The sequence below is a fragment of the Cololabis saira genome, chromosome 9 (assembly GCF_033807715.1).
Source record: "Cololabis saira isolate AMF1-May2022 chromosome 9, fColSai1.1, whole genome shotgun sequence".
NCBI classification, from domain to species: domain Eukaryota; kingdom Metazoa; phylum Chordata; class Actinopteri; order Beloniformes; family Belonidae; genus Cololabis; species Cololabis saira.
In genome coordinates this window covers 18278405-18303340 of record NC_084595.1, presented here as the reverse complement: position 1 = coordinate 18303340, position 24936 = coordinate 18278405, and the positions used below count along the sequence as shown (strand labels likewise).

At 42.4% G+C, this 24936-nt stretch overlaps 1 protein-coding gene across 3 annotated transcripts in view; it reads right to left on the bottom strand.

Moving 5' to 3' along the window:
• The window catches only part of fras1 (Fraser extracellular matrix complex subunit 1), a 329177-nt gene that overhangs the window by 56339 nt on the left and 247902 nt on the right, over positions 1-24936 (bottom strand). For 2 of the 3 annotated variants that reach the window (XM_061730659.1, XM_061730661.1), the window contains 12 exons: positions 17268-17384; positions 16291-16405; positions 13328-13465; positions 12471-12503; positions 10556-10687; positions 10202-10324; positions 8747-8994; positions 7606-7757; positions 6211-6373; positions 5280-5412; positions 2499-2689; positions 404-560 (listed from right to left, as the gene is read on the bottom strand). In XM_061730659.1, coding sequence (XP_061586643.1) covers positions 404-560; positions 2499-2689; positions 5280-5412; positions 6211-6373; positions 7606-7757; positions 8747-8994; positions 10202-10324; positions 10556-10687; positions 12471-12503; positions 13328-13465; positions 16291-16405; positions 17268-17384 — 1702 coding nt within the window. The remainder of the gene's footprint in view (positions 1-403; positions 561-2498; positions 2690-5279; positions 5413-6210; positions 6374-7605; positions 7758-8746; positions 8995-10201; positions 10325-10555; positions 10688-12470; positions 12504-13327; positions 13466-16290; positions 16406-17267; positions 17385-24936) is intronic. The other variant, XM_061730660.1, reaches the window with a different exon arrangement.

Here is a 24936-nt window from a genome sequence, read left to right as displayed (position 1 = left end):
TGGCGGCTGCAGCACTGAAGAAATTAACCTGCCGAAACTAATAAGGCTCTGGACGTCCATGATTGTTGAAAGGACCATTCAAAAGGTAATAATGTGGCTCAGAAATGAAGTCACTTTGCAATTATTGACCTATTTGTCGACCTTTTGAGAGATCGATTCAGTTCTGGACCAAGAGTGAAAGAGGGAGACGTGTTTAGATTGCTTATCACATGATTTACATGTGGTGCAAGATGAGGGCTTAAATATGTTTTCCTCGCTGTGCATTTTTAGCCTTTTTTCTTTTTTTTTTTAAGTTTCATAATTTGAATCATTTTTAATTGTATTGTCTTGGATCCAAGTGCAGGTATTTGCAGGTGCCAGGACCAACTAGAACGAGCGTCGTGTGGATGATGCGTGTGCTCACCGTAGGTGGGGATCCGGATGATGGTGAAGAGGATCTCGTTCTCGGGAGTGTCGTCGTCGTGGACAGTGATGGACGAGTTGGTGATGACGACTCCGGAGCTCTCCTCTACGTGAATGCTGCTGACTGACACCACGGGCTCCCGGTCCGCCTGACTCTGCTGTGAACGGGGAGATTTGAGCACATTTACACCAGTAAAACCAGTAAATCCTGCTTCTAGAGGTTCTTATGGACATGCATTCTTTACCAGCGCCTGTAAATCTCCCTTTTTAACGCACATGAACACAGATGATGTACACCTCACTCGCACGCTCAAACAAACCCAACAGCTCGCTGACGGCCTAATCAATTTAAGTCAAGACTTAAAGGCTTAAGAGATGGATTTAGATGCAGAGGATGTTTAAAGGGGGGGTGAATCTTTATGATATTAAAGATATTAAACCTCATGTTTCCTCCCTCGTATCCCGTTTATGTGAGTGTGGGTACAAAATGTGAAATGTGGGGCAGAAGCACTTTGGACGGTCAACAGGAGAAGAGAAGTGGCGTATGAATGCGTTTACCGTCTGCATCCTCCTCACTCTCTAACAGAGCGAGAGGAAAGGAGGCCAGTGTTTATGGATGGAAGCCAGCTGGTTGTTTTGTGCAGAGGCGGGCCGGCTGATACCGATCTACCAGCCACTGTGGTAGGTACAGGGTACAAAAGAAGATAACTAAGAACAGCAGGTTTTTTAACTATTAGACATTTTTTGATAACCCAAAATGGAGATGACATTCTGAATGCATCTGTTTCATCTGTACATCATTGCGGGAGACAACTTTTTCTGTGTCAAGGGTTTAAGAAAATAAGCAACAGAAGCCATCGCTTCCTTGCGATCTCTTTCATTGAAACTAATGTGGCGCTGGAGGGAGGGGAGAACCGGGGGAAAAGGAAGAAGGAAAAAAAGTATTTTCGTAATGAACAGGGTGAAATGTTTGAGAGCAATCAATCCTCCGGCTTCGTCGCGTTATGTTCAGCTCAGAATCGAATAACAAACAAATGTGCTTGAATGTGAGAGCATTTAACGTCAGATTTCTTTTTCTTTACATCTAAATCTACCTTCCACTTTTGCAGGTGAGCTAAATTATTCATTTCCAGCCCTGATAAGTTGTGTTTCCATTACTCCTAGATTTGCAAAACTATTGCAAAGAGAAGCTGTAATGTAAACACCTATAGTTCATATCCTGTATCAATGTCCCATAAACCGGACAAATATCGCAAAAATCCTTTCATGCTTTCATGAGGTGGTTTTTCAGACGTGTCCAATTCAGTCCTCGATGATCGACTCGTCTGAGGTCCTCATAAAGTTTGTTAGATTAGTGAGTAGGACACTTCCACCTTCACTCTCACATGCGCACAAAAAACATAAAAAGACCTGATGATAATCCGGTTTATACCGCGTCCTGGTAGGGCTGGTCAATAAGTCATCAACAGTTTTTTGTCTCATTTATATGATGTAATTATGCTAAAACACCACTTAATCATTATTCTTTACATAAGGGCTCCGCGTCTGGATAATTATTCAATGCTTAAAAATGTTTAGGACCAGCTTGGTGGGGTATCTTTTATCCAGGCAAAATTAACAGGCTATTCTTACTGAAATGAAATTGCCATTTCATGGATATTTTTGTTTGTGTGTTTATTGTGTTTTTCTTTGTTTCTTTTACCTTTTCTTTTTTCCTTTCTATTCTTTTTCTATTGATTGATTTGTTTTGGTGATTTTGTATTATGGGGGAGGATTTTTTATAAGCCCTTCGGGCTTCTTTTCCTCTCCTGCACAATTTATTTGTCCTTGTATGTTAAAAATTACTGTGTTATCATTGTGCACATAAATAAATAAATAAATAAATAAATAAAATGCTCATTCGCTGCCTTCGCCTTCTAACTATTTTCGCACGGTAACGGCAAATGCAATAATTTTTTCCAAATCTAAAGAATTTTTTGTTCATTTCTTCAAGTCGAGATGGTTTTGAGGAGAGGATGCTCTAAGGGGATTTACTATGTATTTTAGGGGAAATTTAAATGAATAAATGTGTTATTATCATGCAGCCCAAATGTCACCTGGATGTCTATTTCCACGTTGAAGGCCTCCGTCTGGCTGTGTCCGTCGCTGATGTAGAGGCTGAAGACGTCCTGGTTGGTTGGTGGCTTGCGCTGGCTGTCTTGAACGTAGAAGATGTGGTCGGATGTCAGGTCCTCCACGGAGAAAGGTGCGTCTGTGGTGACGACTTGCGAGCCGCTGAGCGAGCCGCCTGCAGGGGAAGAGAGTCAGTAAACAGCTGTTGGACACGGAGGTGGGGGGGTCCCAGCTTGAGCATGAAAACAAAAACTGCTGGACGGATGTTTAAGTCCATATTTCTGGGAATAAGCTTTTTTTTTTTCTGAAACCCCCGCTGGCACATCTGTTACTGCTTTTATCATAAAACTATCTATCTAATCTAACACCTGACGTGCCACCTCAAGTGCGGTGACACCAAAACAAATGGAGACGATGCACCGGGAGAAGATGCACTGGGAGAAAATGCACCGGGTGACGATGCACCGGGAGACGATGCACCAGGAGACGATGCACCGGGAGACGATGCACCGGGAGACGATGCACCGGGAGACGATGCACTGGATCTGAGCAGAAGCTCTTGCAGAATCACAACAAGGGTTTTGTTGTTCTGTTTTCCTCAGCTCGCACGTGAACTGTAGAACCTGCTGAATTCAGGGCCTAAACGTTGCGGTGACACGGCTGACATCTCATCGTACTGCTGATTGAACAAAACTGGCGGAGACTGTGAACTAATAACAACACAGGAGAAGGAAACCGGGTCGCTCAGAAACCTCGAGCAGAGTCAGCCGGCTGTGACATTAATGTCGCTGAGAGAAATATGTTTTAAAGCTTTTTTTTCTGAACATTTTTAAATACTTCTGAGACATGACATTAACTTTATTGCCTCTTTTTTTTTACTTGTCATTTTAATGATGGAAAATGTGTTTTTCTTTTGCATTTTTGATGAGATTTTAGCTGTTTTTTTAATGTATTATTTCAGAAATGTCCACAACATCTCTTCAAAGACACTCCTGCCTTCGGGACTGGCTGGACCCCCCTCCACCTTCTCATCGACCCGGATCTGCAACCTTCTCCTGCCCTCGGTAAAATGTCGGTAAGATCTCTATCCCGCTCGGGATATTGAACAGTTTCCATCTATATTCTTAGTCGGCTGGTCCCCCTAATTGCCTTGTCACTTCTGGTCGCGAACTCAGTTCTGTCACCAATCCGGAACGAACGCAGCTTCCGTCGTCTCTGAGTACAATTCAAAGGCTTTTGAGCACAGCTATTTTAGGATATTTAAGCTCTTAAATCACTCATGTAAAGAGAATATTTGTTGTGAGAAATATCCCCGACCTTTTGCAGAGTTCAGTGTTTGTTGTGAAAGTGAGTAATGGGTGGTCTTTATTGTCATTTTTCTGCAGGGCTGAGCTCTTGTTCAGTTCTTCAGCGAGGCTTTAAATGTTCTGTGCATCATGTTATGTTGAAAGATGTTCAAACATAAATACTGTATATGTGTGTGGCTTTAATGCAGTTTTGTAACTGCTGTCGTTTTTCACGTGCACAGTTGAATGAGTGCAATCACGCACGACATGTTGGGGACGAGTGTGCAGCCGTGCACATCATTAAAACTTGTCCCGTGTGGTTTTGCTGCTCACACATTGACAGTGACACTGAGGGTGACACGACTAACCCCCCCCCCCCCCCCTCCCCCATCAGCAGCAGATGCTGAAGACGTCCATCCACCTGCATTTACTCTTCACTTGATGTCATTGCTGGTACTTCATATTAATTAATAATGTTGAATATTGTCTTAAATTTCTCGTTCAAATGGACAAATCACACCCTTTTCTTTCCCTAAGTTAGAACTTCGACAACCAACCAGCTGATAAGTAACTAAAAACATACCAGTTAGAGATGTTAGGTATTCTGGTGGATTTTATATCAACACAATGAACCGTCCCAGATGATGTCAGATTTTCTTGAGAATAAATAAACAATTTAGAAATGATGGTCTAAGCTGCTCCTCAGAGCTAAATTTTACAGTCATTGGGATTCAGTGTTTAAGTGTAAGAGGTTAGATTTATACTAAAACATGAGACTCTTGGAAGAAACTGTTACTGATGATGAGAAAGAAAGAACGTCTTTGTATGTTATGTTTTCTGTAGCTTGGAATAAATCTTAACTATGCCTGATTTCTTTTCCACTAGAAATGTAAAATAGAAAATTATATTAAGTGAAGTATGTAATGACCCTTGACCCAAAGGAAAAAAAATCCAGCAGTGATCCCAAATTTACGACCTCCCGCCTCTCAACGTACAGTTTGAAGTGGGTGGACTTAGTCACGTACTTTTAATGGATTCCACCTCCTTCATACAGAACGATGAGTCTCACAAATAGCATCCGCACGCTGTACTTAAAACAATATTATATATGCTTTAAGTATTTGTGCCTTTTTTTGTGCCATCTGTTTCCACAACCAACAAATTAATTTCCATGAGGTCAGCTCATTTTCCCTGTTAGGGTCAGTTGTGTTTCACTTATAATCACCTGCTTCATTCTTCCAAACTACATCAAGAAGCGTGCAATCAGCAGCAACAGTTCACTCGCTTCCACCCGGCACAGTCGAGTCCCTCATTACAATCAAGCTGCAAAGCCCTCAACAGGTCCATGTGCACACTGATGGCACACGTGCCACTTGTTTGTTACCTAATGAGATTTGAAATAAACCGTGGAGACAAAAACAACCAAAATCTACTCACTTTGTAGCAACGACGGTTCTGCTGCAGATACCTGAAACTCACCTGTCTTGGTGTTTTCAATGGAGCCATATTTAGGGGGCGTGACAAGCCAAATGAGGAGGTCCTTCCTGGGCGTGTCCACATCTGACACTATGATGTGATTGGTTGAGAGCTGCACACGGCCACCTTCCTGGACCTAAACACGGGTGTCGAGGAGCCACAGAGGAATTTAATCGATCTTTGCAGATTACAACTTTCAAATCAGCTTTTAGTCTCGCTGGAGTTTAGTTTGTGGGGACTGTAAATACTGTAACACCTGCCACCTGAATCTCATCTCACTGCAGAGCCAGACTGTTCTAGGTCTCTAAACACAAGTGTTGCATCAAAATGTTGTGCTTTTGAGCTCATTTTTCCTCTCAGGTTATTCTAAATTGCAAATAAAAAAAAAAAGGGTTTGAGAGCATATATTTGGATATATATAAGCTTTGCTTAAAATCAATGATGAAACACAACCTTTGTTCTGCTGCTGCATCAGTATCAGTGAGGTTTGTCAACCCTCAACACGGTATACTGAAAGAGTTTTGACGTTCCGTTTGAGGCATGTTCTGCATTATAACTTGCAAATACAAAAAACGCACAAATATAAGCGACCGTCCGAGGAGATATCCCGCAACCATTTCAATCAAGTAAAGAAGATTTGTCCGATTCAGGTTCAGTTCCATCATTTTCACGTTGGTCTGAAATAACACCCATATGTGTCCGGTATGACAGACGCATGCAGTGTTCATGTGGATGAAGCGGACTGAGATATAAATGAATAATATATATTTATATGAGGATATTTTGTGATGTAAGCCGACCAGAACGATTCGTTGTAACTCTGCGTATTGATCTGGCATCGGTTTTACACCGAATGCCTCAGCTTTTATCCAGACCCGGCACCAGCTCCATGAGAACACCGGTTTGAAACCCTTAAGTGGCAAAGCATGAGTACCTTGATGCCGTTGCGCACAGTGACCACTGGAGGCTGTCGAGGCATGGAGGTGATGGTGATTGTGCACATCTGGTTGTCAAGGCGATTGTTGTCCTCATCGTAAACAACGAAGTGAAAGATGTCGGTAACCGGCTGGCTCCCGGTCTCCAGTGAGGTGATGTACCTGTCGACGGAGAATTATTAGATGTGCTGTGTTATTTCAGAAGGTTTTCATCTATATTTGTTATAATTCTCTATTTTTAAATCATGCACGAAATTGTAACTCTCCCCTTCAACAATATGGCTTTTAATCTCAGTCAAGCACAACAACAATTCACTCCATAGCAGTTTAATCTTTTTTAATCCCACTGAATTCTCCCGAAGAAGTTGATGTAAAGAAGCGAAAACAGGTGATGTGTTTGCACACAGATATCGGGCGGCACTGACGCTAATCGCTGCCTGGACTGTGGAAAATGAAGCACTTCTGCTGATTCCTGCACCTTTCAATGGGCGGACTTCAGTACCACCTGCAGGTGATGATGGAATTATGCTAATTGACATTGTTTGTGCCAACAGGCTTAGTCACTGAATGTAATGGGGGGGGGTTCTGGATAATGTCTGCAGAGCTCTCAACTTAAACCGGAGGAAAGAACGACTCCTCAGCTACCACCTCATCCTCTCCCGCTTGCGTAACGGCCCCTGCTGACTCCAGCTGCAATCACAGAAATGAATCGTGACTGCAGCTAAGATGTGAAGGACCCTCAAATCCCTTTCATCTCTTACAGGGAGGAATCAACACGGCACTTCTCCTTTAAAGCAGCCTCATAACTCCCGAAGAACTAACAGGAAACACAACACTCATGTCCTCCAAAAGATCTCTGAAGGCAGATTTCATGTCTGCGAATGCCTCTGTGTGCTCATTATGGCTTCAAAATGATGTGAATATTTAGTCACTTAAAAGTGTGTGAAAACAAAAAAAGTTTGGAGAAGTTAGATGATAAGAACAGCTCTTAATTGAACTCTGATTACTTTTATTGTTTAATCGCAGGCTCCCGTGGATCCTCATGAACCTTTACTGCTATGATGGCTGTCAACCATGGAAAGTCCCTTTTGTTTTATAGCTGCAGGTTTTATGGGGAAATGTTTTTATAAGTCTCGGATGTGTCATCCAAAGAAGCAGGAGGACCTAAAAGCATGCACTTGAAGCAAAATAAGCTTTCAAACTGCTTTTTATTACAGAGACTGTGCAGAATACTTTGTAAGTCAGAGATATATTGTTTAAAGTTTGTTATTTTGCAACAATTCAGCTGTTTAAACTTGACATAGAATGTATTTAAGTTCACTGAGCAGTTCTGTTTTACTGGACAACCTTCTGGACCAGCCCACCCTCCTCAGAGGACTCGTAGCTCCTCCTACCTGATGTTGAGCGTGTTGATGTCCTCCATGGTGAAGGACGAGTACTCCCTCAGCTCCTGCGGCTCTTCCTGGGGCTGGCTCCTGGTTAGGATGCCGTACATCGGCACCGACACCAGCTGGATACGGATCCGCTCATCCAGAGACGTGTTATCCTGATCGTCAGAAAAACAAGTTAAAATGCTTCCAGGGCTGCTCGGTGTGTCAACAGCACCTTCAGAGCTGCAGTGACACTTTGTCCTACCGAGTCGTATCTAATCTGGTGGTTTGGTTTAGTCAACTGAGAAAACAAGAGTAGGCTTTTTAATCAAGGTTGCAGGTCTGACGCTGAATAATCTCAAGGACCTGCACAGACCTCGAAGAAAGCAAGTTCCACCTCGGCTGATGTTTCCTTCTGGCTGCAGATGTAATGTACCGAGATGTAGGACCAACAGGTCCAGGAAATCACTTTCATCTTTTCTTTTTATGCACATGGTGACTGAAGACTTTGGACTCCGTGTTTCGGTGAGGATGTTTATGATGATGTCACGGTTTGGATTCAGTTCCTGTTTTATTTTGAAACTCTTGTCTTTGTGTTTCAGTTTTGTCTTGACTTCCTTCCTGTGTTTCTCTCATTTCAGACTTGCGGATGCCACCCCTCAACACCCTATCCCTCTTACATATGTTTAAAAAGAAATGTATTAAAATGCATATATATGTTTTAAGTTTCACCAAACTTGGTATTAACCATTAATATATAAGCAGACAAGGGAAAAAATAAATAAATAAAAAGTAAATAGTGCTAAGTAGCTAAAACAATAACATCTACAAACTAATTCTGCATAAATGTGTGGTTTTGAATGTCCTCCTTTCATTTGGTTGGGAAATCTATCTTTGGAAAGAAAAACTATCTTTCGTGCCAGCGTGTAAATATATTTAGCATTCCTGTGAGGTTGGACATGTTAACGTTGGGACCAATGGAAACTGAATCTTCTGCAGTTCCACCGATGTTCATGAGTGGAACTGCAGGTTTTGGAAATGGAAAAGGTTGCCTTGGTACTCACTCACACACAAACACACACTCACTCGGTGCTTTATGAGCGGCGCAAGTTCACAAGTAAAAACAATTCAATCACAAATCAATTTTCTGTCTCTTCCCACTCACGGTGTACGCCAGGTGGGAGCGTCTGAAGACAGTGCTGCTCTTCTCGCCGACCTCCAGCGACAGTGTGGCCGCAGGATCCCGCTGGGGCCCCTCGCCTCCGCCACCCAGCACCACCACCTGCATCACTGCCGTCGCCATGGAGATCCCGTCGCTCACCGAGAAGGCCATGGAGTCGTCCCGGGTGGAGAGGCCGGCGTGCCGGTAGATGAGAATGTTGCGAGTGACGTCACTGAAGGAGAAGGTGTCACCTAGAGAGGAGCAGAAGCTCTGAGGACTGCGTATCTCCATGGTTACCTGCCGTTGTTTACTACCGTCCTCCATGTGACATCACATATGAGTCAGAGGGATCCGTGTTTTTACTCAATGACAAATCAGGTTTTAGAGTGAGGGAAAGAAAAAAACTCGACTTCAACGACTTTTCCGTGATGGTTTTGGCCCGAAAGCGATTTTGAAATGTCGCTTGAGTTATCCTGCGGGACACAACTCGTGTTTATTCGTCCCGTGACACTTCAGACAATAACGATGATGGATGTCCAGATTGTCTTCGATTTCCTCGACCTCTCCAGCGGTCATTATTGTCACTCAAAAAGAGAAGCAGGAGCAGTGGATGTGAAACTTTAGCGTGACTTATGTGATGTTATGTGATGCAACAACTCCCGTTGCTGCTGCATCACACTCCAGGGAGGAGCTCCTACAGTAAAAGTCAATAACACTACTTTTGTTTTGCTGTTGTTGTTACTTCACTGCAGTTTAATGAAATGTTTTTTTTTCTTCTTTTTTTGTGATTTAAAAAAAAAGATAATCTCATGTGAAACTTCTCCAATAAGTGGGAGCTTTTCTAAATTGCTGAATCCTAATGTTTACATTTGCAACTGTAATTTGTAGATTTTCCAGGGTTCAGCATGAACAAACACATAGTTTTATCCTTTGTGAAAAGACTTATGATTACAAATGTCTGGATTCCGTCACATCTGCTGATGTGCTTAGAGATGAAACGCGCCTCATCATTGTTAGTGTTGCTAAATAATCTGTGATGATTCATTTGTATGCAGACTAAAGTTGCTTTTGTCAACGAAAATTATGACTAAATATCGTCGTCAACTAACCTTTATCACCTGAAGAAAACGAGAAGAGACGCAACTAAAATGATAGCTTGACCCAAAGACTAGACTAAAACTAGAATTGAAACAGGCTGACAAAAACAACACTGGTGCAGATTCACGAGTAGATGATTAGAAATGAAATTAAAATGCTGTGCTTGCGAGTTAAGAACACTTGCAGGACTAAATGAGCAATAAAATGAGATGTGACGTCAACCGAATCTGACATCGTTACACTGAAATGTTTAGTCAAAGATATTTGAAAAGAAAGAAGACAGCACCTTCTGAAGACAGCTCTCCCTCATCAGCGGTTGTAAACCGTACTAGGGGTGTGTGCACGAGCGTGTGGTTTTACCATTAGTCATGCGGGTGTTGTCGTCGCTTTTAATCAGCTCTCCGTGGGTCGGAGCCTCGACCAACTCAAACTCCAGCTCGTCTGGAGCTGTGTCAGCGTCGCTCACAGCCAAGTGCTGACCACCTACACACACGCACAAACACACACACACACACGCCAGAGGGATGAAAAGGTGCTGGAGAGATGATGCAGAACAGAGAGGAGACCTTTTTGTTGTTGTTTTTTTCAGCTGTGTGTCGTTGAGCTTCACATCTTTGGTTTCACAACTCCCCGGACCTCCTCTCTGAAGCTCCACAGAATCTCATTGTGATATCTGGATATCTGGGCCGTGTAGTTTGTGTGAGCGTGTGTTACCTATGGCGGCTTCTCCTCCCAGGACCACCTCCAGCAGCGGGTCCAGAACCTGGAACACCGGCGGCTGCTGGTGGTTTGAAAGCAGCAGGACAGCAAAGTCCAACTCAGGAGTGGTGTGTTCCCCGTCCGACACTGAAACACACACACACACATCTTATTGTGCATCAAGACACAATCGATTGGAAAGAAAAAGATGATCCGATGCATCACAAACTCGTTTGAAAATTCAATTAAAAAAATTAATGAACAGCAAACGTTTTTTTTCCCTCAGTTTGTCACTTTGCATTTATAAACAGCCTGACGATGCATGAGCTTACAGAAAAGAGGAAAAAGTGTGTTGATGATAGAAAAAACACCCTTTTTAATTTATTTTCAAGGGAATAATTTAATGACTTTAATTAAAAACTTTGATGAAAAACCAGGAAAGTTCAAAGATAAGCTCTTTTTTATTCATTTAAAAAAAAAGGTTCAAAAATAGATTAAAGAAAGATTACAAGAGGTTATAAGATAGTATAAATTAGGAGGTTTTAGTTGCACAATGGAAGTGTGTCAAAACAATAAATAATAATAATAAAGTCGCTAAACATGAGGTCATACAGGTATAAAATAATGATTTGAAAAAACATACAGTCTTACATGGTCATTGCAGATGAGGAAGGCAGTAAGAGAACACAAGGGAAGAAAACAGACTAACAAAATAACTGAGAAGTAACAACACAGATGATGCAACTGAGGGAGGGAAGAGCAGAAAACTGCAAGTAATGCCAGTGAGAAATGACAAAATAAAAGAAGAACGACCACAAAAACATGCCATGAGCCCTTTCAGATGGCTGAACCCACTATATTATACAAATATTGAACAATGACTGCGAGCTGTGTCGTTGCAAGCACTTTCTCTGTGCTTTAGATTGATGAATGCACGCATATACCTGATGTTGAACTCTGCTGTTTGTTTACTGAGACATTAAAGTCTAAAGATAAGAAAACAACCTAAACAATCAAGGAACAGTTGGGCGACACCTCCAAACAACTATGAACCCGAACACCTCCGTTTGGGGATGTTGTCTGCAGAGTAAAGAGCTTAAACAGCTTAAAAAAAATTAAAAAAATAACTGGGTTTGTATGTGTATATATATATGTATGTGTATGCGTATGTATGAGTATATATATGTATATATATATTAAATATAGTAATAATGCACATATATATAACTTAGATTTTTACCGGCATGGTATCAACCATTAATGTGTGCAGACAAGGCAAAAAAAAACAAAAACGGAGGAGCTCAGGTGATCTGAGGAGCCAGGTGTGCTGGTTGGGTGTGGACGTGATGAAGAGTGATGTCAAGGGGATGAGAGGAGTGCGGGAGGGAGGATGGGAAGTGCAGAGGAGTTCAGAGTGAAGGAAAACAGAGAAAAATGGAGATGAACTGAGAAACAAAAAGTAGAAAAATGCAGAGGTGCAAGAAACTCTTATGGGAGAAGAGATCAAAAAAAGAGAAGGGAAAAAAGAACAGAACGGGAGATACTTCCGCAAGTGAAAGATGAAAACAGGGAAGAGGTGGAAAGAAGAGATCTAAGGAGTCAGGGGAGGAAGCAAAAACTCAAAATGATGGACATAAATAATGAAAAAAACATGAAAAATGTAGTAAAAAGTGCAAATAAAGACCAAAAAGACAAAAATGAGAAGAAAGGGAAAAAAAGAGTGGGCAGGTGGGGACTGATGATGGCAAAAAAAGAGTAAAGAGTAGATCTTCTCTTCAAGAAGCTGAATAAAATCCCCTGAAGCCTGAGGTGAGAGTGTGAGGAGACGAGAGGACGAGAATATTTGTGCGTTTGGAGAAAAAAGAAAGAAGGACAAAGAAGACAAATGACCTCCTCCTCCTCTCAAAAAGAGGAGAGGTGAAGTATTTACCTGTGAAGTAAACGCTCAGCGACTCCGGCATGCCTGTCAGGTTTAAAAGAAGGAAACAATTACGGCTGTGAGGTGATACAAGTTAAAAAAACAAAATACACACGAGGTGCGTTCATGCAGAGCTGACAGGGTGAGACGGTGAGAACACTGAGATAAAGCAGCGATGCGTAAAACTCAAGAGCCTGTGAGGATGATCCACCAATCCAGAGCCTCTACTGGAACCACACAAGCCCAGATTAAAAAAACATTTAAATCAGCCAGCTTTGATCGTGGATTACGGATTATCTCCGGAAACCTAGGTGTTATAAAAACAGCCACGCTTTTGGGGATGTTTTCCCCCGCCCCCAGATCACTTTTAAAAACAAAGTCCGTCCCCTCTCTTCTTTTTTAAATACCCGCCAGCTGCAGTAAGTTGTGGAAGATGTCTTTGTAAAGGGAAAGATGATGGAGGAGGGCAGGAAAACAGACTCAAAAGTGTAAAAAGTATCAGATAAGAAAACTCTTAAACTGGACCGAATCGTATCAGCTGTCCAGACTGACTTGGCAGAGAAAAGGCTCGGCATCCCTGAACACCAGTAGAGTTATTCATCATCATTAAACTGGTAGAAAATGACACATGACATCTCCAAAAGGCCCAAAACAACTTCATTCTGGTATAATTTTAAAGGTATAATTTTGGAGACCTGAAGACATTTAATGTCTGGGGTAACATTGAGGTTTGGAGGCGGATCAAACACTCCGACCTGAAGTTGCAGCCAGGAAAGGCAGTCGAGGATGCTGTTTACTCGTCTCATTAACAGCGTGTTTGCACAGTGTGTTTGGGGAGAGCACGGCCGCATGGTGCATTTGATACGCACCGATGAAGGAGTACTGGTAGAGTTCCTGGAGGTGTGACGGAGCTGGCGGCGGTCTGTAAATGATCTTCCCTTCGTTGACGTCGGCCTGCGTGAAGTGCTTCGCCGCTGCATACGGCCTGTCCCGATGTTCAATGGCCCCTGGAGACAAAACGACACGGGAGCAGAGTCACTTCAGCCCCGCAGAGGGGAAGCCGGTCCACACGTGGGGATAATCCCTGAGGAATGCTTCCACAAGTTAGGAAAACCGAGTGCAATATTCAACCTTACCGGCTGACCTTCCTTTAACAAACCAGCCCCGAGCTTTCCAGCAAGGTTAAGGCCGAGCATTTTAATGTCCTCATTTTTATTAATTTAAAAGGTCATGAATGCATTAAAAGCATACCGTTATAGTTTCTTTCTTTAAAATCATTAAACATAGAAAAGGGGTGGAAGACCTGTGGAATGGAGGGATATGTGAGAATTCAGATGCGGGGATCAAGGGTTTTACGTTCTGCACATTTCAAGTAGGCTGCATCAAGTTCACTCATCTTTACTGCGATGGAAGAGCACATTTATCTACACCTTCAGTTACTGCTTTGCTATGATATGGCCGTCAGTTGCCTTGTCGTTTAAAAGGTCTCCTCTCTGGTGGTGCTGATTCAGAGATTCAGAGTCGTCGGTCACTGCAGAACTGCCAAAGTCGTTTTCCCATCGGATAAACTGAAATTTAAAATTAAAATAAAACTTGCTTCTCTGCTTAATAATACTGTTATTGTTATTATTGAATTCTTTTTGCAAGGGAAAAAAAGAATATTAGACTGATCCAATGATCTTGTTGGTTGTTAATTGGTTGGTTATTAAGGTAGCAAATAAAAAAAAACGAGCAGCAAAATAAGACGCAAATATTAAAGTTGTACTGTATCTCGTTCACAACACTTCCAAAACGATGTGGGGAGAGGGGCGACCACGTCCACTTAGGAGACATGAAGTGTATACCATTTCATACCATTGGCAGTAATGGTAATGCCTGATCTTCTGTATAGAGTATCTTTGGCGTTACTCCCCCGCAGTCCCTCTCTCCCCTGCAGACCCCGCCCCAATCCTACACCCTGTCACTGAGACACTCGTTCTTGATTGTGTTCATCTGAAGAGCAGAATACTGTCGGCTCGGTGCTTAGCCTTCTCATTTTAGATGTTGTCAGTGTTCATTTTGATGTTAGGACTATGCACAGCTCTGCAGTCACAGGTCGAGGGGGAGAAGAGGAAGGGGATCAGCACAGGGCCTTGGGGAACACCAGTTTGGTCTGCAGCCCCAAAGTCCAGTTGGAAAACGAATGCGTTTACATGCACTAACCGAAAGTTGAATTGTTGCTTTAATCCGACCGATATCGAATTCCTAAAAGCCATGTATACACCTTAGTCGAACCGAACTGAAGCTCTTAAAATTGAGTTTTTAGTGCCAGATAATGCGTCCTAATCTGAGTTATTCCAGCATGTATACCAACCCACGCTGAACCGAGCTAGCGACTGCCCCGGGACTCCTCCTCCCAGAAGACACGACACTGTGAAAGTCAGAATATCAACACAGTAGGAGGAGAAGAAGACGAACAACAAAAAAGGAACCGGAAGAACCACACCTAGCATCATGGAGTTGAACGCACCTCACTCAGTAATCGATTGTCTTCTTGTGCATGTTTACTTGGATTTCTCTGAAACTCCAGTTTAATCCTGAGCTAGATTGTTGCCAATAGCTGGATTTGTATAACCACAGTTGTTGGAGAGGATGAAAGCACTGAAAAGTAGTAAAACACCTAAATCTGACCCACAGACACACAAATACAGATTTAATGACAGGAGCTGGATGCAGCAAGGTCAAACCATGAAAATGTTTCTGTTTAATCTGAACTGGTTCTCCCACACACGGGCTCTGTTCAAAATATCACCACATTTATCTAACAGCCCTTTAGTTGATGAATATGATCCATTGCGAATTGTTTTGCTGTTTCATTAGAGGGAGAACTAAAAGGGTTGCAGCAGTCTGACAGATGGGTCACTACGGATATTACTGTGTTTAGTTCTCAATGGTGCGTTTAAACCAGCAGAAGAGGAAAGCTGCTGTCACTCCTGTAACGGCCCACGTGAGAAGCTGGTCATCACCTGCGTCTTCTTTGGGAGGAGATGCTGCTGAAGCCGCCGTCTGAGCAGTGAGGCCACTCACCCACTTTAACCCTTTCTGACCTAACATAGAACAAGTCTAAGCCTAAGCATATTTTTACATATTGCGTTTAGATATCGCGTCTTCATTCGGCGCAGAACTCAGCTCCAAAACTTTGCTCACGGTAAGCCGTTACGTGCGTGTGTGAGGGCTTGTATAGTGAGTGTGTAGTGCGTGTATGGTGTGTGGGTTGTCGCTGAGTAATCTTTCATGAAAATCTCTGATAAAAAGCAAGAACAAGAGCGCAAATCCTAACCGACTAGTTTCCCAGGGAATGATGTCACCTCCCTTTTCGCAGGAAGTGGCGGGAAAAAATCCAACCTGATGACACGCTGACAACGTGATGATGTACGTGTCAACAGCATCAACTTAGGACGAGCTGTGAACGTACCGGATCTATAAATAACCTGCAATGTCAATTATGAAGATTTCCGCAATTTTACTGGATTATTTTGGGATTTTTCCAAACGATTTAATGGATTAAAACTCTGGGACATTAAATGCAGGATATGTAAGTGAAACTCCTCCTGTTTAACATGCAGAAAGAATTATTGCTCTGTTTTATTTGGTTGTAATTGTACGTTTTGAAAATAAATATGCAAACGAGTTCGCCGGCGCTCCAGCCGGTCATAAAGGGTTAAGCTGAATCAGAGACCTGTTTGATGCATCTAATCATCCCTGAGAAGATGTATATTTAAATCCTCAGTTTGGTGACATCACGAGGAAGAGTTTTGTGGCGTGTGACGTCTGAAGGTGCGTGGAGTCTCACCTTGTCCTGGCGGGAGGGGTTTGGTGATGTTGTAGATGAGTTTCTCGTTGGGAGTCTCAGAATCGATGAAGGACAGAGCTGCAGGCGTGATTAACGTCTCTCGATCCTCCAGAGCCTGCACGTGCACACACACACACACACACACACACACACACTGCTTGAGCTGAGAGCACATGCAAGCCACAGCCACGAAACCATCCGACCGACCGACGCGATCGGATCTGATGAATCTGACCGGCATTCAGACCTCAAGCGCTTTGAAACAAAACTCTGTTTTTCCCTTCTACTCTCTTCTCTCTGCCCTCATCCCTTTCTCTCTTTCTTTTCTTCCTGCATTAATGCTGACTCCCCCTTTTAACCCTTTTTTTAAAATGTTTAAGAAAAAAATAATTTGTATTTATCATTTTTCCTATTTATTTATTTATTTATTTTTTTTTTTTTTCATTTATTTATTTATTGATTATTTTAATTTATTTGTATTTATTTATCAATATTTTTTTGCTGGTGTCTTTCTCCTAAAATAATCATCCTAGAATATAAGAAGAAATCTGAGCAAAATCATTGAATTTGTTGTTTTGTTTTTGTGCTGTTTTTTTGTCCGTTTGTTTTGTTTGTTTTCTAGCGTCCCCTCTTGTCCTGTACGTTACTGGGCGCTGTTCATTCAGAAACTAATGATAGATCTAACTTGCTGATTCTTTTTGTCGGACAATAATGATGGTGTGTGTGTCACATACTGTACCATCTTGTGACTCTGATGAAGGCGGAAGGAATTGCCGAAACATGTCAGGTAATTAAAAAAAACGAAATATTCTTGTCCAACGAAAAGAATCAGCAAGTTAGATTGTAAAGCCGTGGACAAAATTAACTTTATTAAATCATAATGATAAATCTGTTCCACCCTCCTCATACAACTAGTTTTCTATTCAGAAACTGTGTGTTTACTGTTGTTTTGTTTGTTTTGTGTTGTTTCCTGTCACCGTTATCTGCAGGTCACAGTCCGGAGCCAGCTGTGGGAACCCTGGGATCTGAGGAAGGACTCCGATGGTGAAGGTCTGGGCATCGCTCTGTACCACGGGGGGAGCGTCTGAGGACACCTGCACACACATAGAGACAGATGCTTCTAAAACAGAGAGTTCTAATTCATTCATCAACACACTCTTCTTGGAGTGTCTCCGTCCTCCTCACTGTGAAGTCCCATCTTTAAGACATAATCTGCAGCATACCGCCTCAATAAAAGTGTTTTTTTCTTCTTTCCAACCGTGACGTAGCTGATGAAATGCTCCTGAGAATCAGCGGCAGTAAGATGCAGCAGATGTGGTTAAAAAAAGCAGCCACGGTCTCGTACACATGACAACGGAGAGAGAATGTGACGTGAGGCTGCGGCGCAGCGAAAATCAACGCCGGCATCACAAGAAAAACAGAGATCCAGGCGACATTTAGGCAAATATCAGTGTCACAACCTATTTTGCACCTAAACACCTCCCTGATGAACATAATGCTTTAAACTCTTTTTTAAAAGAAGCGTTTAAAAACACAAACTGAACATCTGAGGGATTATCAGCACAACTCAGTACAATTCAGGCCGACATTGAAGTTCTTATGTGATTCATCCAAAACAACCAGTACTTTCATGCAAAAGCAAAACATTCTTAGGTTATGTGTTAATGATATTTTATAAACGCCCCTCTAAAGACGACATTTCATATCAATAAAAGGAACAAAATCCACACGATCTTCTCACATAGGTAAAACGCTTTGCAGGAATCCCATAAGATGCCAACATCTACGGTCAAGTTCGGGTGAAATAATTATTTAAAGCATGCAGAAAGCAGCGTTTGACAGCCGTTTTTAAGTCCAAGCCTCTTTACGTGTCCCTCTGAGGATACATGCAGGTAATCGCACAGGGAAGTTGTGTGACCTCAGGTTTAGGCACAAAGCGCCTTCAGTGTTTCACGAGGAAAAAACACAAACTCTTGCATCATCGCTCACCTTGGATCACATTATGCCATTAACTGTGCCGTAGCATAAGATCCAAGGGGCCCTGCATTGGCGGGAGGAGGGGTGGGGGTGGGGGGTAGGTTAGCCCCCCTGGTCCATTCAATGTCAGGTAGACGTGGATCGCGGCGAGTTGATGTACATGCTTGGGAAACATTTATAGATCTATATAGATTTATGTTTTGATAATGCAATTGTGCCAAGCATCATATTTAATTGGCCGATCCATCCATCCATCCATCCATCCATCCATCCATCCATCCATCCATCCATCCATCCATCCATCCATCCATCCATCCATCCATCCATCCATCCATCCATCCATCAGATATATCCCTCATTAGTCTGTTCACTTTCAAAATCAGACATTATTCACAATCTCAACAGATCACATCACAGCATCTACATCTGCCTGTGACGTAAAATATACGACATTCAGGGTGTCTATAGGTTTGACCAAGGTAAATTTAAGACTTTTTAATACCATTTTCAAACTAAATTTAAGACCAAAAAGACAAGTCGCTAAGAATTCCAGCGCTGAGGTCGAGGTTGCCAGATCTGGCAGGTTCCAGCCCAATCGCGATGAAAAACCCGCCGAAACAATGAAAAAACAGCCCGAATCATACATTCTCTATGTTAAAACCGTGACTGGATACATTCCCTCTAAAATTAAGACCTTTGGATTGAGATTAAAGACAAATTAAGACATTTAAAGGCCTTATTTTAGCAAAAATTGAATTTTGAATTGAATTCAAGTGCTGGAGCCTGCAGCGATGGAACATAAGAGCTTCTCCGGCGCTGGTCACGATAACTGTTCTGTTCAAACAATAGCGAAGCTGGCAGAGTAAATGTTTGCGGCATCGTCATCCAAGCTCCACGTTTTGCCCACCTGTCCATCCCTGTGACCTCTGTGATCTCTACCGTTTAACAGCAGCAGCAACAGGGAACTTCTGCCTTCGCACAGACAGACAAGAAGAAAGACCGTCTGAAAAAAGCAATTTGTGGAGCTGCTGAGGTTAGAAAGGTGAGATGTATAAATGCAGGGCATTTACAAGCATGATAGGTTGCACACTAGAGGTGCTTGTCAGTTTAGCTGTAATTCTTCAGAGGACACAGAGCTCTGTTAGCGGCCAATGCTTAAGAGTGCAAGCAGAGAGAATCCTTCACGGCCTCTTTTCTCAGCTCAGGCTTAGATGTTTGACACTCATAGCCCCACGTAGCTGCTGATGATTTTAATTAAACTCTGTGATCGTGTTCACTGGGTTGCTGAGAAGTGATGGAGAAGCTGGTGGATACGTCTAATCCGCCCTGCCTTCTCCCTCGACCTTAACATGACACCATTCAAACAGCTTTCTGTCCTTTAACACCAACGCTCGCGCAGAGCAGACCCCTCTGCTGTTTGTTTCCAAAGTAATTTTCTAATAACGAGTTCTGATACAGCTTGTTTTTGTCACATCAGCTACATTCGGGGGTAATAGAAAGTTCGAGAACTTGAGGTCGGCTCTGTCCGTGCAAAAATACTGTAACAGCATCATGAAGGCTGGAGTCGGCATCACCAATCACTGGTAATGCGCTGTCATGAGAGTGCGTGTTGAGTCAGCCGGGTTTATTCAAGGCGATGTCGCGGCGGTAAATTACTGATTATGATGAAGCAGATTCAACTGAAGCGAAGTATAAGACTGACTTTCACATATATGGCTTTAAGGTTATATTTATATTCATCTCAATGTGTTAATTTTGAGGTATTGAACTGGTTTGATCACTTAAAGCATCACAACAACTTAAACATTAAGCCTACAGTGGATTCTCCACACCAACTCATTCGTTTCAGTCTCCAGCTGTTTTTTTCCCTCCGTGTTACCACCCACTTCCACCTCGCAGCTTCATCCAGCATCTTTTTTATCAATTTACCCCGCCCCCCCGTCTTTAGGTGCCCAAACCATACAAATCTACCCTCACTGTTATCTCCAAGATGTCTAACCTTTGTTGTTCCTCTGATCAGCTTGCTCTTAACCTAATTCATCCTCCAGAGAAGATCTTCTGCATCTCTGCTGCCACCACCTGTACTTCCTGTCTCCGGGTTCGTGCTGCCGTCTCCGGGCAACAGAACCGGAGTTGGTGCCGTTAATGTCTTCTAAACCTTTAACTCGACACTTGCTGCTACTCTTATATCACAGATTACTCCAGACCCTTTTCCCTACCCTGTCTGCGCTCTCTTCCTCACCTCTTGTAACATTTCCCACTCCACTCTAAAATCCTGTTACGTCTGGTTTCCACCCTCTTCACTCCACTGAAACAGCCTTGGTTAAAATGACCAATCATCTCCTCCTGGCAGAAGTATCACACACACACAGAAACCCCTTGCCTGGTTAAATTATATATTTCTGGCCGCACTCAGTTCATTCAATTAACCCTTTGTCAAGCCCCGCCCCCGTTACCAGGTCGGACAAAACTGTCATCTCTCCCATCCATTTCCATTGTAAAAACTGGGTTTTACATCACTTTATTTCTAATTATTGGACCAAAGAAAATCAACAGAAACTAGATATAAAAAAAGGGACACTTCAGGTACCGTGTAGTGAGTTAAACTCACTACATAGTTTTTTTTTTTTGTTTTTTTTTTTGTTTGTACTGTTTATTCCGAATATGCCAATTACCAGGAAGCAAAATAATAAACCACAGAAAAACCGAAAATAAATGACATATTCGAAAAGGAGTGAGAAGAAGCATAGCTTATTAGCTCTCACCCCTTTGTCTAAAATAAAATATATATATATATATATATATATATTATATATATGTATATATATACTGTATACATACACACATAAATAGGCTACATACTGTATCCATATATACACATACACACATACCTAAACATACCTACACATACATGCACACATATACATATACACATACATATATACACAGGTTTCTCTGCCTCTCATCACCATGCCATATCAAATGAATGATAATAAACAATAATCATTCAGGAACTCTATCCTTTGTACCCTTTAAACAACATATTTTTGTACATTTTCTTGAACTGTTGGATATTTGGACTTTGTTTGAGTTCCTCACTTAGGTTGTTCCATAGCTTGACACCGGTAATAGATATACAGAAACTTTTCAAGGTTGTTCGTATGTTTAAGATTTTGAAGTTATGTTTCCCTCTTAACTGATACCCTCCCTCCCGATTCCTAAATAAATTTTGGATATTTTCTGGTAATTGTCTGTTTTTTGCTTTATACATGATGATTGCTGTTTGGTAAGATATGATGTCAGTGAATTTCAGTAGTTTTGATTGTATAAAAAGTGGATTTGTGTGTTCCAAGTAGTTGACCTTATGAATAGTCCTTATTGCTCTTTTCTGCAGGATGGTAAGTGACTGTAATTATGGGCATGCCAAGTAGTGGCATGACCATATTGCAATCGTCCAGAATGGCCCAAAGGGCAATGTTGCTAGCATTTTGCTAACAAGCTAAAGTCGCAAAAGTCCCACTGCGCACCAGCGGGTGTACAGCATGACCCCGCTCGGATGTGGAAAAAAAAAATCCCCAAAAACTAAAACACGGCCGGAAAAACGAGGAAAATGAAGGCGATATATTAGTATCTAGAACAGGTTTCCCTTTTCTTATTCTTATTCCGCACTTTTTTTCGACCGTTAATGCGGCCCGAACCGGAACGTGCACCCATGCATGGCATACATCGTTGGATGCGTCTACATCATGCCTCGATGGGCATTACTTTTCTCCGTAATAGGGGTTACCGTGGCAACGCTAGTTGCCAAAAAGCAAAAAAAAAGGCGAAAATTCCCACGCTTATTGCTCGGCCGAACTTTATCGTAGAGACATCGTTCAAACTTTCAAACACTCGGCCCGATTGTCCCTAATGGTACGTACAAGCTCATTATGCCAAGTATTACAGTTTTTGTGATATTGACCTTTCATTTTTTTTTTTTTTTCCGTTTGACTTTGGACGCTTGTTGCTAGGCAACAGGTTATCGTAGAGACATCGTACAAATGTTCCCCGACTCGGCACGCTGTGGACTTCAACATACTCAAATTTCATGAAGCTGGGATTTAAGGAAATTTTATGTCAAAATCCAGGCCAAATGGCCCCATTCATTTGGATGGGGTTTTGTACCATGGTGAAAAAAAAGCTTATCCTTTAACATAGCCTGAACCGGAACGTGCACCCATACATGGCATACATCGTTGGATGCGTCTCGATCGTTCCTCGATGGGCATTACTTTTCTCAGTAAATAGTGTTACCGTGGCAACGCTAGACGCCAAAAAGCAAAATAAAAGGCGAAAATTCGGACGCTTATTGCTCGGCCGGACTTTATCGTAGAGACATCGTTGAAACTTTCAAACACTCGGCCCGATTGGCACTAACGGACCCTACAACCTCATTATGCCAATTATTACAGTTTTTGCGATATTGGCCTTTCATTTTCTTTTTTATTTCTGTTTGAATTTGGACGCTTGTTGCTAGGCAACAGGTTATCGTAGAGACATCGTACAAATGTCCCCTGACTCGGCACGCTGTGGACTTCAACATACTCAAATTTCATGAAGCTGGGATTTAAGGAAATTTTATGTCAAAATCCAGGCCAAATGGCCCCATTCATTCGGATGGGGTTTTGTACCACGGTGAAAAAAAAAACCTATCCGTTAACGTAGCCTGAACCGGAACATGCACCCATGCATGGCATACATCGTTACATGCGTCTCCATCGTGCCTCGATGGGCATTACTATTCTCAGTCAAAAGCGTTACCGTGGCAACGCTAGATGCCAAAAAGCGCGTCCCATTAATAACTATTGGGAGCACAGGAATTAATGAAATACAAGCGTAAAAACACCTCAAACTGACATAGAACCACCCCAAACACAAACACTACAGCCCCAAACCAAAACAGCAAGAGGGGACGAATGGGCGGTAGGGCATGCCCATATCAAAATTTCCAGAAATTTTCTAGTGAAGTTTTGTAATTATTCCCCCAAATCTCAGCACAGTAATGGAAGGTGCGGCCGTCCACGTAACTTTATCCAAAGCAGACATTTTTCATAATTTACGGTTGGTTTTGGGATGAAATGTATTCCTGTGGTTCTCTCTTTTACAAGTGCCCCAAACACACCACTTAACCATTTTAAGATAAATAAATAAACGCAGTCACGGTTGTAGCTATGGGTTGAAGCTGCTGCCGAGCCCACTTTGTTTTGGAAATACGGATTTCTGCCAGTTTGGGGATAAAAATACGCTGCACCCTCACCACACTACAAGTGTTAATTTTACTGATACAACGTTTAAATAAAATAATCCAGTGATTTAAATTTTGATACAAGGAAAGTAAAAACTACACTTTTTCCACTGATGTGAATGAGAGAGGCGGCTATTTGGTCCAACCGGATATTCTGACCCGGATGTAGCAACGGAGCATGATGTTTCTGACAGTCTGTCAGTCAGGGACCAATCAGAAGGCTGACAAAGGGTCAATTGAAATCATTCAAATCACACCCACTCAGTCACCTCTGGTGTGCCCCAAGTTTCTTCCCTCGGCCCCCTGCTCTTTGTCGTATACAAACTCCCTCTCGGTTTCATTTTCCGCAAACATAACATTCACTTTAATTTCTCCCTCCCTTCAGGTTAAGAGTCCGGCTGTCATCCTCGATAGCACACTCTCTTTCATGTCACAACATAACCCGGTCGGCTTACTTTCATCTTCACCACATCAGTCTCCGTCTCTCACTCCTCATTCCGCTGCCGTACCGGTCCACAGTCTCGTCACCTCACGACTTGACCGCTGCAACTCCCTTCTATTCAGTCTCCCAGAAAGAAACTCTGAAGCAACTCCACTGGCTACCAATCACTTACAGAATTCAATATAACATATTAACTCTTACCTTTAAGGTCATCCACAATCTGCTGCTCTATATCTCTCTGATCTCCTTCATATTACCACACCTACCCGCTCCCTCAGATCTTCTTCTCTAAACCTCACTGTTACCTTTGTCCGTCTCAGTACCATGGGAGGGGGGGGGCAGAGCATTCAGCTACTCTGCCCCTTCACTCCCACCAGACCTCTGCAACATCAACTATCTTCCACACCTCAAATGGAAACTAAAAACTCATCTGTTCAGGCTTTCCTGGCTCCTGATAGGCGGAAAGCCTGAACAGATGCATGTACAGTTTATGTTAATCTGTCCATGCATTTATTTTATGGTATTTTATGGTGTCATAAATATGGTGTCATAATTTTATGGTTAAGTGTCAGAAAGGAAATAAATAAAATGTGTCATGGCCTGGTCTGATTTGGGGGGTCCAGGTTGTTTAAATGCCACAGTGTCGTTGTTTTAGTTGAGTTCTGGACCCCAGGACCAGTAATAACGACCCCTTCAAATGTGTGGCCAAGCTCAATGTATTTTCACTCTCAGACGCTACTATTTATCTTATTTCAGAGGGAAACTGAAATACTCCCATACATACGATACCAACATGCTGCAGGACGTTCCCTTTACTAGCCATCGCTGTCGTGGTAAACAGTTTTTGTCTGTTCACTGCAACAATACATCCAGACTGCAAGATAACAACATCTGTGGTAAACAAGTTCAACAATCCGGCGTCGCCGACTCTCCCTGCTGTTTG